The following is a 17,500-nucleotide window of genomic DNA, read 5'->3' on the forward strand; positions in this document are numbered from 1 at the left end:
AAGATTGATTGAATGCTGTAAGCTGAGTACAGTAATTGGGGGGGTGGTGAAATATCTAGAACATTAAATATGTGTGAGTTACGAACTAACATTAACCTTTACTGTTGGATAGATAGAAGTTTATTTGTCCCTAGGGGAAAATGTGGCATTATAAAGCAGTATAATACTTTTATGAATAACATACTAATAATCTGTACTTATGTAGTTAATTTTAAGTCAGATCTGATACTATTTTATATTTATATTTAAATGCAGTTTAGTAAAAAAAACTTAAGTTAGTACATTATTTATAATAGTTAAGCTATTCATTATTCACAATGTGGTTTGCTCATTATTCTACTGTGTGACGATTTTTTGGGGGGTGGGCGGACACCATTCCAGCTATGTTCTTTTAAACACAGAAAAATCGTATTAAGTACGATATTAAAATGATTCACTAAAGTATATTATAAAAGTTTACAAACCAACAAATGGTACATGTATAGTGATGATTAAAAAAGGAAAAAAGCATGTGACTTTGCAGGGGAAGCGGAGGTCAGTCTGTTACTACTATAGCGCTCGAAAGAAACATGTAATAGACAGCAGGGTGAGAGGCACATTCTACATGGGTTTTTCTGCTTTTGATGTTTTTATGGTCATATGAAAAAGTAAGTACACCTTATGGAAATTGTTGTCTTTTTCAACATATTTGAACTAGCAAACTGTTGATCTTCATACAAACAGTGCCTACAGATAAAGATTATATACTTAAAAAAAAATAAGAATATTTTGCCTTTTCAATAATTTATTAAACAAAAATATAGATATAATGCTCTATGGGGAAAAGATAAATATACCCTTTAGCAGAAATGACTTCTTGTAATCATTTTGCATAACTTCCCACCACTGTCTGACATGAATTTAGTGAAGTTTTTAAGCACTTCTCTAGCAACTTCCAGCTATTTCGACCACCCTTTTTCATAGCTGGCATGAGGTTCCTCTCCTGAAGTGCTGTCTTCTATTTGCACAAAATATGATGCATGAAGCCATTGGATGTATAGTCAAGTAAAGATTGAGCACCAGTGTTGCCAGGTTTAAAAAAAAAAATATATGTATAGCCCAAGGATATATTAAAAATAGCATATTTACCCATAAAAATAGCCTTATTTAAAAATGCCTTAAGTAGACAAAATGGTTCCTTCAAAGATATTAAAGCAGTAAAGAACATATACAAATGCAAATGGGGGGAAGGGGTGCCATATGGATGAAAAACATGGTAAAAATTAGTTGTAGGGGGGCTGTAAAATTATCCAAAATACTGCGTTGTTTTTTAAAAAGTAGCACAAAAAACGCAACCGGTGAAACCCTATTTTCTTCTTGAGGACGATGATCAAAAATAGCCTGATTGGGTGAGAAAACCACAGACCTGGCAACACTGTTAAGCATGTATAATCAAAGGTGAAAAAGTTAGTAACTGCTTCTGAGGTTCCCAGAAGACACACCGACATATGTGGCAGAGACGCACAGTTGTTGAGAGATGGCATGGAGAAGATAGTTGCAAAAGAAAGAAAACAAAAGCATCATGGAAGAACTGGGAAGCTCAGTGTATTTGTTTATTTCTGAGGAATCACGGGTATGTTAAAAACTTTCAGCTTCCTGTGAAATGTATTGATGATCAGTGACGGCAATTATTTAAATGGAAAGTTCAGTCCCAAAATGCTATCCGTATGAAAAAATAATTTTTTACTTTTATTTAAAGTTATCAGCCTGTTCCTGTTCCTTTAACTGTTGCTTCTACAACTTGTTCATAATTTAACACTAGAATTACCAGAGCCTACAAAAAAACTTGTAGATCCGTCCCACCTTAAATCTCTTCTTAAAACTGTTCTCACCTCTCCGCCAGCCTCCTTTGTCCTGTAAATGTGCCGATAAAAACAAACTGCGAGAATGTGCACAAACTTCTCCGATCTCATGCCTCGATTATCTGGGAGTGAAGTAGAGTTTTAGAGTGGAAATAATAGATTGTTATTTGGAACACACGCATTTCATGTGTGTTCTGTTTCTACAGTAATCTGTGTAAACACAATGTTAAAACAGAAACTTTTTCATATTTTAGTAATAAATGTTACAAAATGTAGACATAAACTATAAAATGTGTGAAGCCTGACAGCCAAAGAGAAAATAAACGCTTTCATAAAAGGTTCAAGACTTTTACAACAGCTTCCGTGGCATACTGGTAAGATTTCACCACTTAGAGCGCAGCAGACTTGTTGTACTTCAAGAGATCCGAGTTCGATTCCCCGCTGAAGAAAAAATTAATTTATTTTTAACCTTCGCCGTTCTGCCTGCCTGAACTCCCTGTCTATCTATATAGTAATAACAGTAATTTTATTATTATATAGGAGCTTCCCTGTCTGCCTATCTATATATCTATCCCCTTAGCTGTTTTTTATTTATCTACTAGCAAAATACCAGCCGCAGTGCTGGTAAGTACTGCATTAAAATTTTTATTAAGAAGAAAATTAAACCTTTCTAAACTGAGGGAAAATATGCCAAGGGCTTAAGCATTTCGCTCTTATAGTGCTCTTGTGTAGTATAATTATCTCCTGTACCGTCATCAGTCCACACCTTGAACCTGTCCCAGTCATTCAATACATAAGACACAATGTTCCTCCGGATATCAAGAGTGAGCCTGATATGGCCGTGCAATATGTAACAAAGAGAATGGAAAAGGTAGGTGGTATCTCCGGGCATGGAAACCACTCGGTAAGTGATAGTTCTTTGATCAATAGGGATCATCTCGATAGACATGGTAACGGGGGTTGGAATGATAAAGGAAATGGGTACCTGAGCAATGTAAAGTAAGTGTAAAATACCTATACAATAACTATAATTGTAATAAACAAACAATAAAACAGCGGAAGCCGTGGATTAAACAAAAGGCTGTAGTTATCAGTAGGAGGCGTGAATCCGTGGCGAAGCAAGGAAGGGAATGTAGAGACTGGAGCGGCGGAAGGCCTATATAGGCAGGCAGCCAACAAGCGTGGGAGGCGTCGGATGGGGACGCTGCCTCACACGGTGACCGAGCTGCAGGCTATGTACGATATATATGTACATAAGTAGGATTCAGTTAGCGTTGGGAACCTGTGTACCAAATTTCTTGAAGATGGGCCCATAAGTAACAAAGACTGTTGAAAAATTCAATATGGCAGCCGACCGTGGCATCATACCACCGAAATAAGTAATGCACGTACATTGGTTTGGTTAGTGCAGGAAGCCGCCTACCAAATTCGAGAAGATGGGGCCATAAATAAGAAAGTTCAACATGGCAGGCGTTGTTGACCGTTATGACCATTCTGGCGTAGAATTTGAAATGAAACCTGCTTAATTGTTGTAAGTAAGCTGTAAGGAATGGGCCTGCAAATTTCAGCCTTTTACCTACACGGGAAGTTGGAGGTGAGTAGGCGTTGGAAAGTTCAATATGGCGGCCCGGCAGTGGTGTCATACCAGCGAAATAAAGTCACGGACATCGGTTTCCGTTAAAAGTTCAATATGGCGCCCGACCGTGGCATCATACCACCGAAATAAGTACCAAATTTCAGCCTTTTACCTACACGGGAAGTTGGAGAATTAGTGGCGTAGGAAAGTTCAATATGGCGGCCGCATAGTGGCGTCCATACCATCGAAATAAATAAGTACATCAGTTTCGGTTAGCAGGGAAGCCACCAAATTTCGTGAAGATGGGGCCATAAATAAGAAAGTTCAACATGGGCGGACATTTATGCCGTTGCTCGTTATCCGTTATGACCGTTACGTGTAGAATTTCGAAATGAAACCTGCTTAACTTTTGTAAGTAACCTGTAAGGAATAAGCCTGCCAAATTTCAGCTTTCTACCTACATGGGAAGTTGGAGAATTAGTGATGAGTCAGTCAGTGAAGGCTTTGCCTTTTATTATTATAGACTAGCAAAATACCCGCGCTTCGCAGCGGAGAACTAGTGTGTTAAAGAAGCAATGAAAAAGAAAAGGAAACATTTTGAAAATAGCGTAACATGATTGTCAATGTAATTGTTTTGTCACTGTTGTGAGTGATGAGTGTTGCTGTCATATATATATATATATATATATATATATATATATATATATATATATATATATATATATATATATATATATATATATATATATATATATATATATATATATATACATACATAACATACATATATATATCTACATATATACACATACATATACATACACATATATATCTACATATATACACATACATATACATACACACACATATACATACATACACACACATATATACACACAAATACATATATATATATATATATATACATACATACACACACACATATATAAACATATATATACATATACATACATATCTACATATATACACACACAGCTATTTCGTATCAGTGCAATACGCTGATTGTTAAAACGGATAACTCCCGCTCTTATGTGCAAGTCTGCGTGGATATTATGAATTATCGTATTTGTTCAAGTTGTATTGAAATTTTATATAGAAGGAATTTTTATTTAGTCGACAGAAATATCTTTGGTAGGAATGGTAAAAACAGACAGGAATATTATTCCTGAATAAATCAACTCAAACCTTAAACAACTTATAATATTTTGCTCTCCATAAAAATATATCCTGTCTAAATTATACAAGTTAGAAATAAAGTAAACGTTAAAAGAACAAACATTCAAATTTCTTTACTCTTATGTAATTTTATATAAAAAATAAACTTAGATTTTAAATATCCCAAAAGATTTTGCTCTCCATAAAATATATCCTGTCAAAATTATACAAATTCAAATATGAACATGCTGCATAACAAAACCTGGAAATCTAAATAAAATGTGTTCTTTTCAGCAATAACAAATCAAATCATTCAGTTGTCTTTGCTCAGATGTCATTTTAGAGCTGGACGCCTGGCATCTTTTTTTGGCCACAGGTTCGTTTCTGTTTGGTGTGAAGTTCTGTGTTGTGGAGATTCTCAGGATGGATTGCAGGTGCTCATCAGTGAGGCGACTCCTGTGTGCTGTTTTGTTAGTCTTTATCACTGAGAAGAGCTTCTCATACAGATAAGTGCTACCAAACATGCACAAGGTTCGAGCCGCATGTAGACGGACTTTTTGTTCTTCAAAGTCACCAAAGCGCCGCAAACTCAGTGCGCTCAGTTTATCAGCAAAGTGCGTATTTGGGAACACCGTAGTGACGACTTGGTTTAACATTACTTGGCAACAGGGAAGGTGGGGCAAGGTGAACTGGTGCATTTGTGTCTCCCATAAAAGCAGCTTCACTTGAAATCACTTTGTGATTGTGCACGGTTAAAAGCGTCCGCTGAAGTGTCAGATTCTTATTTAATTATGCTGCTTTCTGTATCTTCTGCATTGCATTCAGGTTACCCTGATGTTTTGTCTCATAGTGCTGTCTTAGATTAAATTCTGTAATTACAGCCACATTAGCTCCACAAATGAGACACACGGGTTCAGTAAACATATACTCAGCCTCCCATCGGTTTTTAAAGGCTCTATTTTCAGAATCAACTTTTCAATTCAGCATCGTGTGAGCTAGCTTCGCAATAACTTGCAGCATCATAAACTACACTTGTAAGTGTTCGGCAAGGCAGCTGAAGCGCTGCATTATGGGATCTGTAGTTTATTGTGTTACCAGCGCTTCATATACCGGGCCATTAATAACAATAATACAGTATATAAAATGATCTCATGGGCGGATATAATTACACGCCGGGCGGATGTGGCCCGCCCTTGAGTTTGACACATATGGACTAAATAGAACTTGAAAAGATATATTTTTTGAAATGTGATCGCGCAATTCAGATAGAGTTGACGCGCAGACTACAGCCTGCATGCCTCAATGAGTCATCCTCCTCGCTCTTACTTTTTACCGTTCATCTAATGAATACACTGAGTATGGCTTTACCAAAACAATCATTGATGGCGAATAAAGTATCCATTACTCGAGTATGTAGATCGAGTTATATATATATATATATATATATATATATATATATATATATATATATATATATATATATATATATATATATATATATATATATATATATATATATATATATATATATATATATATATATATATATATATATATATATATATATATGTGTATATATATATATGTATATATATATATATATGTATGTATATGTATATATATGTATATATATATGTATATATATATATATACCAGTATCGCAGGAGAAGTAGTGTGTTAAAAAGCTAGAAAAAGAAAAGGGAACATTTTAAAAATAGCGTAACATGACTGTCAATATACAGTATTTGTTTTGTGAGTGTTACTGAGTGTTGCTGTCATCAAGGATTTGATTATCATTATTTCTTTCAATCAGGTTCATTATTTGTAGGATGTGTTGTGTTCAAGTTACATTCCGTGTTTGTCAATCGTTGTAAAGATGACAGGTTTCATTCATCGATTTGTTTCTTACTGCATCAATAAACAGCTCGTCTTCTTCTTTATCTGAGACCTGACACACTGCATGCACGGGTTTTTTACACTGTCTTCCTTTAGCGGGACATTGACTTTTCCACCGTGTGCTTTGTTTCCACAGTAGCTGCATTTATGAATATGCTTATCAGACGCTTCATATTTTTTGCTGCCTTTTCAATTGTGTAATTCGGTTTTTGTTCAGCGCTCTTTGGAACTGTTGCCTTTTATCTGTGCACTGCGTCAGTTCACGTGAGCCACTCGGTGTACATGCATCAAAGTTTCCCAGCTGTGCTGGTGCCATCTCATGCTATGTCCATAGCTTTATTTAATGTTACCTTAGTCCTGGCACTTAAAACTTTCTCTCGCAGTTTCGCTGAGTTTGTGTCAAACACCACCCTGACCATCTCATCTTCCTCTCCATAAGCACAGTCCTTCACCCGTGAATATTTACCCGTGGCAGTTTGCTATTGGATTGCGCTGACGGACGGCCTTATATGGGCAGGCACTAAATTACAAACGCCAGCGCAGCCTGTCTATGAACTTAATTTAAAGTGTAGGTTTACATCGTGCTTTGTTTCCGAAGTAGCAGAACTCATGAATATGGTTGTATATGTCACTCGCTCGCTTATAATTGTTTTGCTGCCTTCTCAATTATATAATGCATGTTTTCTTCAGCGCTTTTTTGAGGTCTTCCTGGTTTTCTATGTACTGCGTGATTACGTGGGAGGCGTGATGATGTCACACTAAACTCCGCCCCCACGGCGTTGAAGCTCATCTCCATTACAGTAAATGGAGAAAAACTGCTTCCAGTTATGACCATTACGTAGAATTTCGATATAAAACCTGCCCAACTTTTGTAAGGAAGCTGTAAGGAATGAACCTGCCAAATTTCAGCCTTCCACCCACACGGGAAGTTGGAGAATTAGTGATGAGTCAGTGAGTGAGTGAGTGAGGGCTTTGCCTTTTATTAGCATAGATTATACAGTTCCTTCCCTGTTTATTTATATATCTAGTGCCTTCTCTGCCTGTCTGTCTGTCTGATTGCATATAGCGCTGAACTTACTGCTCTGTACTATTCTGTCCTCTGCATGTCCTGGAGTATAAAAGAAACACCACCATACAGCAACATGTGCGAACTGGCAAGATCGGGCAAAAAACATGCGGTCACTGATTACTAACCGCAAGATGAATGAAAGAGACAATATATGTAAAAACATCATCGCACTAATGCAATATTATTATTTACATGTACTGTGCGTTGAAACTGCTGCATAAGCTGACTTCTTCTGTAACAGCGTCAGCGTGTATTCAAACCCGATCTGACGCTGTTCGTTTTCAAATAATATTGCATGTACTGATCTATTTTAGAATAAAAACATACATTTGATTTCAGTCAGTCTGTAAGAGCCAGTGTAAATGCATGATAATTGTAAAGTTTAGCTTTTTTTTTTTTTAATTCAGTTCCATTCTCTCAGTCGCGTTCACGATTCCCCCCCATCTGATACTGCTGTTTTCACATAAAGACGCGCTATAGCTCAAATATGATTTATTTGGAGACGCGCTATAGCTCAAATGTGATTTATTTGGAGACGCGCTATACTCGAATGTTATTTATATAGGGAAGAAAGTACAACGTCAGGTGCTCATTCAGTGTAATAGGAACCATAGCACAGAGAGCTGTGTACACTGCAACAAGTACACATGTCGTGAATGTAGGAAGGGTGTGTGGGAATTGTTAATATTTGAATGTGATGATTTTATATAGCACGGATCGGAAATCGGCAGTTCTTAGCATTGCACCACACAAGCTGTCGTATCAAACGCCTACTGTAATTGGCTTTATTTTTTCTTCACTTATAGTCTAGAATAAAAGTGCACTTGTTTTGTTATACTTGTACACCAACATATGTTCCTGTGTTTGAGCGACACGGGCATGCTGAAAAAAATACACAATACACAAAAATGCCACGAAAAGTGCACGCAGACACTTCAGTTCGCAAGCATTGGTACGAGAATGCAGTCACAAGTACGCTACAGAGCTGTAGCGCATCTTTATGTGAAAACAGCATTCTCAGCTGGGGGGGAGGGAGGGACGGGAAGGATCCTGAACACGACTGAGAGAATGAAAAGTGAATAAAAAAAAAACTAACCTTTACAAGTATCATAAATTACACTGGCTGTTACACACTGAAATCAAATGTATGTTTTTATTCTAAAATAGTAAGAATAAGAGCAGTTTACTTCTCAAAACTGAATCGTCTGGGAACGAACTCATGACCTTTTGTATACTAGTCGGCGGTTGATACCATTACGCTACCATGGCAGCTGTAGTACGTATGTGTCAATGTTGCATGTTAAGGCAGCTTTTTGTTTCTGCAGTTATATTTTTGAATAAAAGCACAATTGTGTCATTCTTGTGAAAATGTTTCTTTGCTATTTTGACTTCAGGCTTCATACACTATATAGTTTATGCCTACATTTTGTCATCTACTACTAGAATATAAAAAACGTTTCTGTTTTAACAATGTGTTGACACAGATTACTGTAGAAACGGAACAGACATGAAATGCGTGTGTTCCAAATAACGATCTATTATTTCCACTCTAAAACTCCACTTCACTCCCAGATACTCAATCAAGCTGAAGTTCATGCACGTTCTAAATTGGTGGGGGGATGGAATAGCCGGCTGCTCTAAGCCTCTCTTTATCAGTACATTTAGAAGACAAAGGACGCTGGCGGAGAGGTGTGAAGGGATTTAAGAAGCGATTTAAGGTGGGACGGAATTACGAGTTTTTCGTAGGCTCTGGTAATTCTAGTGTTAAAAATGTGTTTACACAGATTACTGTAGAAATGGAACACACGTGCAATGCGTGTACAGTATTCCAAATAATGATCTATTTCCACTCTAAAACTCCACTTCACTCCCAGATAATCAATCAAGGCATGAGCTGGGAGAAGTTTGTGCATGTTCTAAGTCGTTGGAGGCATGGAATAGCCGGCTACTTGCAGCTTTTCTTTTATCAACACATTTAGATTAACAAAAGATGGTGGCGGAGAGGTGAGAACAGTTTTAAGAAGCGATTTAAGGTGGGACGGACCTATGAGTTTTTTCATAGGCTCTGGTAATTCTAGTGTTAAAAGCATCCAGTGATGAAAATGAAGAGTTGTCAGTAAATGCAGATAAAGTGACAGTGTTCAATGTAAGACTGCTGTTGCTTCACCTCCCATGCAGGTCAAGTTTGTGCAATCTTTTTCTGATTGTAGATGCATGTGCTGTTTGAATAAGACTCCCTCTTGAGGTTCTAATCATTGGCACATATTCTGGAGCACCTGTTTCAAACTGTATGGATTTAAAATTGTTATAAGTGTAGGGGTGTACTTATATTTTCCTCAGGACAAATCTGCATGTTTGTTTTTTAAATTATGAGAATGAACACACCATGTCAATTTTATGTGTTATTTGTTCAAGCCTTTGCCTGTAGGCACTGTTTGCATGTTCAGATATGTTGAAAAAGTTAATTTCCATAGGGTGTACTTACTTTCTCACTTTACTGCATACTGTATTTTGATATATTTTGTATTATATGACTTTACTATTTATTTACACTTTCCAGTTGCTGTTTTTTTATAACCCTTATGTGTGTTTGTAGCTTCTACTTGGACAATAAAGGAAAATAAGGCCCACAGTATATTTGTTAAAAATTGCAGCTACATTTTCAACAAGAGAGTAACCAAACTAGGGTTAAAACTCAAAATCACACTTAATGTAAATTTTATTGAAAATGGCTGTAGTAATCAATAACTTAAATACTGGAATATTACCTCTATAGAATGGCTGATTTCTGGGTATCAGGATAAGAAAGCAATTCTAATTTTACAAATCACTCGCATTCTGAATTTTTCTTTTTATTTTGGTCGTTATCTAGATTTGTTAATCACCAGCACATCCAACAGAACCCTATGATGCCAGGGATGAGTCACATGGGTAACCAAAATGTGCATTCTGGTATGAGAACAAACCAAATGCTTGCTGAACAACAACAACAACAACAACAACAACAACAGCAGCAGCAGCAACAACAACAACAACAGCAGCAGCAGCAGCAGCAACAACAGCAGCAACAGCAACAGCAGCAGCAGCAGCAACAGTATCTGAGACAACAAGCCCTCAGAGTATGTCCATGGTTACTTAAAGTCTTAAGCTGTTTTAAAGTTAAAACTTTTGTTTCAGATCATATCTGTGAATTTTGAAGGTCTTTTGAGTTTGCTAAAGAACTTGCACTTTGTATTTAATATGCAGACATTTTTAATGTTTAATACATGCATAGTGCATTTAATATGAAGACGTTTTTAAGCTTTAATACGTGCAGGGCAAGTATGGGTGTTCCTTTTTAGAGCACTGGCGCATTATTAGTCTAGCAGAGAGTGCATAGGCCCATATCACTTCCAGCATACAAAAGTATCCAATCCTTTCGAAAGACGCCATACTTTTCTGCATCACAAAAGATTTGTACACACATTTATATATTCAGTACTTTTATTGTGAGCTCTTATACTGTAACAGTACATTTCCAAAGTCAAAATAAACTTTTTCTGCTTAGGCCATGTGAATGAAGTTTATAGCTGTAATGTTAATGATTGATAACTTCATGTGGTGGGCAGTGGATGAGTGAAAATAATGATCAGTGCACATCTCAGGGAATTTGATTGCAAATGTTATGTTAAAAGCCTATCCTGGCAGCATTAAACACATAGTAGAGCTTCATTCCAGAGCTGAGCACACTTAACCTTGTACGTAACACTAACACAATAAAGGAGTATATGTTGAAGCTCAGATTAAAAAAAAAAAAAATTATCCATAATAGTACTGTGGAAAGCATGGAATCACGGGAGCCAAATCTTCTATTCAGTAAATGTATACATAAAGTACGTGATGCACGTTTTTGTAGATATATGACAAAACCAATATAGACATGGGGAGAACAAGCAAATTTGAGATGCGTAATGACAGGGTACAACTTTAAAACCAAGGAACCCCAATCTGTGTTTCATTGATTTTATGCTATACTCTGATTAAAAAGTGTTCCTTTAATTCTTTTGAGCAGTGTGTGTGTATGTATATATATATATATATATATATATATATATATATATATATATATATATATACACATACACACACACACACACACACACACATAGTACAGGCCAAAAGTTTAGACACACCTCCTCATTCAATGTGTTTTCTTTATTTTCATGACCATTTACATTGGTAGATTCTCACTGAAGGCATCAAAACTATGAATGAACACGTGGAGTTATGTACTTAACAAAAAGGTGAAATAACTGAAAACATGTTTTATATTCTAGTTTCTTCAAAATAGCCACCCTTTGCTCTGATTACTGCTTTGCACACTCTTGGCATTCTCTCAATGAGCTTCAACAGGTAGTCACCTGAAATGGTTTTCACTTCACAGGTGTGCCTTATCAGGGTTATTTAGTGGAATTTCTTGCTTTATCAATGGGGTTGGGACCAGCAGTTGTGTTGTGCAGACGTCAGGTTAGTTGGACGATCATTTAATTTTCAACAGGACAATGAGCCCAAACACACCTCCAGGCTGTGTAAGGGCTATTTGACCAAGAAGGAGAGTGATGGAGTGCTGCGGCAGATAACCTGGCGTCCACATTCACCGGACCTGAACCCAATCGAGATGGTTTGGGGTGAGCTGGACCGCAGAGTGAAGGCAAAGGGGCCAACAAGTGCTAAACACCTCTGGGAACTCCTTCAAGACTGTTGGAAAACCATTTCAGGTGACTACCTGTTGAAGCTCATCGAGAGAATACCAAGAGTGTGCAAAGCAGTAATCAGAGCAAAGGGTGGCTATTTTGAAGAAACTAGAGTATAAAACATGTTTTCAGTTATTTCACCTTTTTTTGTTAAGTACATAACTCCACATGTGCTCATTCATAGTTTTGATGCCTTCAGTGAGAATCTACCAATGTAAATGGTCATGAAAATAAAGAAAACACATTGAATGAGGAGGTGTGTCCAAACTTTTGGCCTGTACTGTGTGTGTGTGTGTATATATATATATATATATATATATATATATATATATATATATATATACACTCACCTAAAGGATTATTAGGAGCACCTGTTCAATTTCTCATTAATACAATTATCTAATCAACCAATCACATGGCAGTTGCTTCAATGCATTTAGGGGTGTGGTCCTGGTCAAGACAATCTCCTGAACTCCAAACTGAATGTCAGAATGGGAAAGAAAGGTGATTTAAGCAATTTTGAGAGTGGCATGGTTGTTGGTGCCAGACGGGCTGGTCTGAGTATTTCACAATCTGCTCAATTACTGGGATTTTCATGCACAACCATTTCTAGGGTTTACAAAGAATGGTGTGAAAAGGGAAAAACATCCAGTATGCGGCAGTCCTGTGGACGAAAATGCCTTGTTGATGCTAGAGGTCAGAGGAGAATGGGCCGACTGATTCTAGCTGATAGAAGAGCAACTTTGACTGAAATAACCACTCGTTACAACCGAGGTACGCAGCAAAGCATTTGTGAAGCCACAACACGCACAACCTTGAGGCGGATGGGCTACAACAGCAGAAGACCCCACTGGGTACCACTCATCTCCACTACAAATAGGAAAAAGAGGCTACAATTTGCACAAGCTCACCAAAATTGGACAGTTGAAGACTGGAAAAATGTTGCCTGGTCTGATGAGTCTCGATTACTGTTGAGACATTCAAATGGTAGAGTCAGAATTTGGTGTAAACAGAATGAGAACATGGATCCATCATGCTTTGTTACCACTGTGCAGGCTGGTGGTGGTGGTGGTGTAATGGTGTGGGGGATGTTTTCTTGGCACACTTTAGGCCCCTTAGTGCCAATTAGGCATCGTTTAAATGCCACGGGCTACCTGAGCATTGATTCTTACCATGTCCATCCCTTCATGACCACCATGTACCCATCCTCTGTTGGCTACTTCCAGCAGGATAATGCACCATGTCACAAAGCTCGAATCATTTCAAATTGGTTTCTTGAACATGACAGTGAGTTCACTGTACTAAAATGGCCCCCACAGTCACCAGATCTCAACCCAATAGAGCATCTTTGGGATGTGGTGGAACGGAGGGCGTGCCCTGGATGTGCATCCCACAAATCTCCATCAACTGCAAGATGCTATCCTATCAATATGGGCAAACATTTCTAAAGAATGCTTTCAGCACCTTGTTGAATCAATGCCACATAAAATTAAGTCAGTTCTGAAGGCGAAAGGGGGTCAAACACCGTATTAGTATGGTGTTCCTAATAATCCTTTAGGTGAGTGTATATATATCTATACTAATAAAAGGCAAAGCCCTCACTCACTCACTGACTTATCACTAATTCTCCAACTTCCTGTGTAGGTAGAAGGTTGAAATTTGGCAGGCTTATTCCTTACAGCTTACTTACAAAAGTTAAGCAGGTTTAATTTCAAAATTCTATGCGTAACGGTCGATAACGGTCGACAACGTCTACCATGTTGAACTTTCCTATTTATGGCCCCATCTTCTCGAAATGTGGTAGACGGGTTCCCTGCGCTAACCGAAACCGAAGTACGTTCTTATTTCGATGATATGACGCCACTGTCAGCCGCCATATTGAACTTTCCAACGTCACTAATTTTCCAGCTTCCCGTGTAGGTAGAAGGCTGACCCCTTCTTCACGAAATTTAGTAGGAGGTTTCCCTGCGCTAACCAAAATCGATGTACGTACTTATTTCGGCGGTGTGACGCCTCTGTCGGCCACCATATTGAACTTTCCAACTTCCCGTGTAGGTAGAAGGCTGAAATTTGGCAGGCTCATTCCTTACAGCTTACTTACAAAAGTTAAGCAGGTTTCATTTCAAAATTCTACACGTAACGGTCATAATGGTTGACAACGTTCGCCATGTTGAACTTTCTTATTTATGGCCCCATCTTCACGAAATTTGGTAGGTGGCTTCCCTGCGCTAACCAAAACCAATGTACGTACTTATTTCAGTGGTATGATGCCACTGTCTGCAGCCATATTGAAGTTTCCAATGTCACTAATTCTCCAACTTCCCGTTTAGGTAGAAGACTGAAATTTGATACTTATTTTGGTGGTATGATGCCACTGTCGGCCGCTATATCGAACTTTTCAACGGTCTTTTTGTTACTTACTTACTTACTTAAATTTGGTACACGGGTTCCCAACGCTAACTGAATCTTCCTAATTATGTACATATATGCGTCCATAGCCTGCAGCTCGGTCACCGTGTGAGGCAGCGTTGGGTCCCCCATCCCAACGCCTCCCACGTTGTTGGCTGCCTGCCTATATAAGGCCATCCGTCGCTCCAGTCTCTACATTCCCTTCCTTGATTCGCCACGGAATTCACGTCTCCCTGCTGATAATTACAGCCTTCTTATTTAATCCATGGCTTCTCCGCTGTTTTATTGTTTGTTTATTACGATTATAGTTATTGTGTAGGTATTTTAGACTTACTTTACATTGTTCAGGTACCCATTTCATTTATAATTCCAACCATACCCCCATTAACATGTCTATCGAGGTGATCACCATCAATCAAAGAACTGTCACTTACCGAGTGGTTTCCATGCCCGGAGATGCCGCATGCCTTTTCCGTTCTCTGTGTTACATATTGCACGGCCATATCAGGCTCACTCTTGATATCCGGAGGAACATTGTGTCTTATATATTGAATGACTGGGACAGGTTCAAGGTGTGGACTGATGACGGTACAGGAGATAATTATACTACACAGGAGCACTATAAGAGTGAAATGCTTAAGCCCTTCACCTATGGTTCTGCATGTGAGTTGATGGCTGCCGCTGAATTGTTCGGTTGTCGTGTTCAAGTGTACCGAAATGGCCAAATATTTTACACCTTCGGAGAACCACCAATGCCTCTTAAACATCTTAGATTCACAGGTGATGATTTGAGTAGTGGACAGTTTGATGTTTATGAATGTTTCAGCTCTCAAAAGCTGGATGCGAAGTTATCGATGAAACCAGTTGTATGCTTGCAACGCTTGACAGATGCTGAATGTCACAACAAGTCCTGCAAATACTAACGTAATTGAAACAAACCATGAAACTCAAACCGATTATGACAGCAGCAATCCGGAATTGTGGGAAAACAGTAAAAAGGAGGCGTGTCAGATGTCGTGGTACATTTTCTGATGCAGCTAGACGTAAACAACTTTGTGATGCTGCCACCAAATACTCAGAAAAATCCACAAGTTCATAGAGACGCTGTCGCTAAATACTTGGAGGCAAATCCACAAGTTTATAGACACGCTGCCGCTAAATATTCGCAGGCAAATCCACAAGTTAATACAGGGAATGCCTGTTAAACATCTTAGATTCACGAGTACCGATTTGGGTAGTGAACACTTCAGTGAATGAAACCTGTTATCTTTACAACGTTTGACAAAACACGAAATGTAACTTGAACACAACACGTCCTCCAGATATGAACCTGATTGAAAGAAATAATGATAATCAAATCCTTGATGACAGCAACACTCATAACAGTGACAAAACAATTACATTGACAATCATGTTACGTTATTTTTAAAACGTTTCCTTTTCTTTTTCATAACTTCTTTAACAGACTACTTCTCCACTGCGAAGCGCGGGTATTTTGCTAATGTATATAATATATATATTATATGGAATAACAGTCTTTGCGGAGATATTTTGAATATGCTGATTGTGTTGATTGACCATGAAAGGCAGTCTGTAATCTGCACACCCAGGAGCCTGATGCTGCAAACTGTCAGGACAAGAGGAGCCATTGGTGTGAAGTGGAGTGTGACTGCCTTTGTTAATTGGTGAACGTAGATTTGTTTCAACAAAAACAATTTTTGGCAACATGTGAGCTATTGGTTTATATTAAGAACTAACAAGTACTTTTTGTTGTAGCAAAACAGTAGCTAAATGAATTCCAACTGAAAAAAGTATAAATATCTTAATTTCAGATCTTGTCAATATAAATTTTTCATACTGCATTGAGAAAAAAATTGTCATTAGGTATTTGCAAGTTCTTAACATCCATAAAGTGAATGATGTAGTCCTTATGTCTTCTGATAGATTAGTGGGGAGTTCAAACAGTGAGTTTATAGTACTGAAGAATATATGTATACTGTTGCAAACATTTTTGAATGTGGGGTAATGAGCCTTAGGATATTGATTTGAGATGTCAATGTTTTCTCTTAGCAACAACAAGCAGCACAACAGCAAGCTGTGCAACATCAACAGGCAGCTCAACAACAGGTACAGCAACAACAGGCTGCACAACAACAGGTGTCTGCTGCTCAGGCCCCTTCACAAGCACAGCCACAACCTCTGGGAATGCAGCCTCTACCACCTCAGCAACCCATGGTAAGAAACAGTGCCTTTGAATAAACATAAAATCTCATATACATGTAGTCTGCCTATTTTAAAGGCAAAAATTAAACTTCCCATGACATTTTAATATAAATAAACATGTTTTTCTTTGTACCTCTAATACAGTAGGATGTTCTACCTTGTTAGCCATTATGGATGAAATGAGAAGTCAAGCAAAATGACACCTTTTATTGGCTAACTAAAAAGATTACATCTTGCCTGAAGAAGGCACCTGAGCTGCCTCGAAAGCTTGCATATTGTAATCTTTTTAGTTAGCCAATAAAAGGTGTCATTTTGCTTGACTTCTCATTACCTCTTATGAAAAAATACACATTAATGTTTAATTTTTTTCTGATGAATTGATTCTTACTGCTTTTGTGACACTTTTTCTTACTTTTTCCTGCTTTTATTCTTTGCTATCTTTAAACCCTAATACTGTTCTGCTGTGTCAGAGAGATGCTTGCTTTTAGTATTTTATGATATTCTGACAGTCCCATGAAGCTTAATTTGGCTGTCTTGGTGTTCCTTGCTATAGAACTTGGGCATGTCATTTATTATT

At 37.8% G+C, this 17,500-nt stretch overlaps 1 protein-coding gene across 2 annotated transcripts in view; it reads left to right on the plus strand.

Annotated features, from left to right (window-relative positions):
• med12 (mediator complex subunit 12) overlaps window positions 1-17,500 on the plus strand; it is a 131,289-nt gene that overhangs the window by 103,755 nt on the left and 10,034 nt on the right. For both annotated transcript variants that reach the window (XM_039766252.1, XM_039766254.1), the window contains exons 41-42: window positions 10,431-10,677; window positions 16,771-16,935. In XM_039766252.1, the coding sequence (XP_039622186.1) occupies window positions 10,431-10,677; window positions 16,771-16,935 (412 nt within the window). The remainder of the gene's footprint in view (window positions 1-10,430; window positions 10,678-16,770; window positions 16,936-17,500) is intronic.

This window comes from Polypterus senegalus, chromosome 10, assembly GCF_016835505.1.
Source record: "Polypterus senegalus isolate Bchr_013 chromosome 10, ASM1683550v1, whole genome shotgun sequence".
In the NCBI taxonomy this organism is placed as follows: Eukaryota; Metazoa; Chordata; class Cladistia; order Polypteriformes; family Polypteridae; genus Polypterus; species Polypterus senegalus.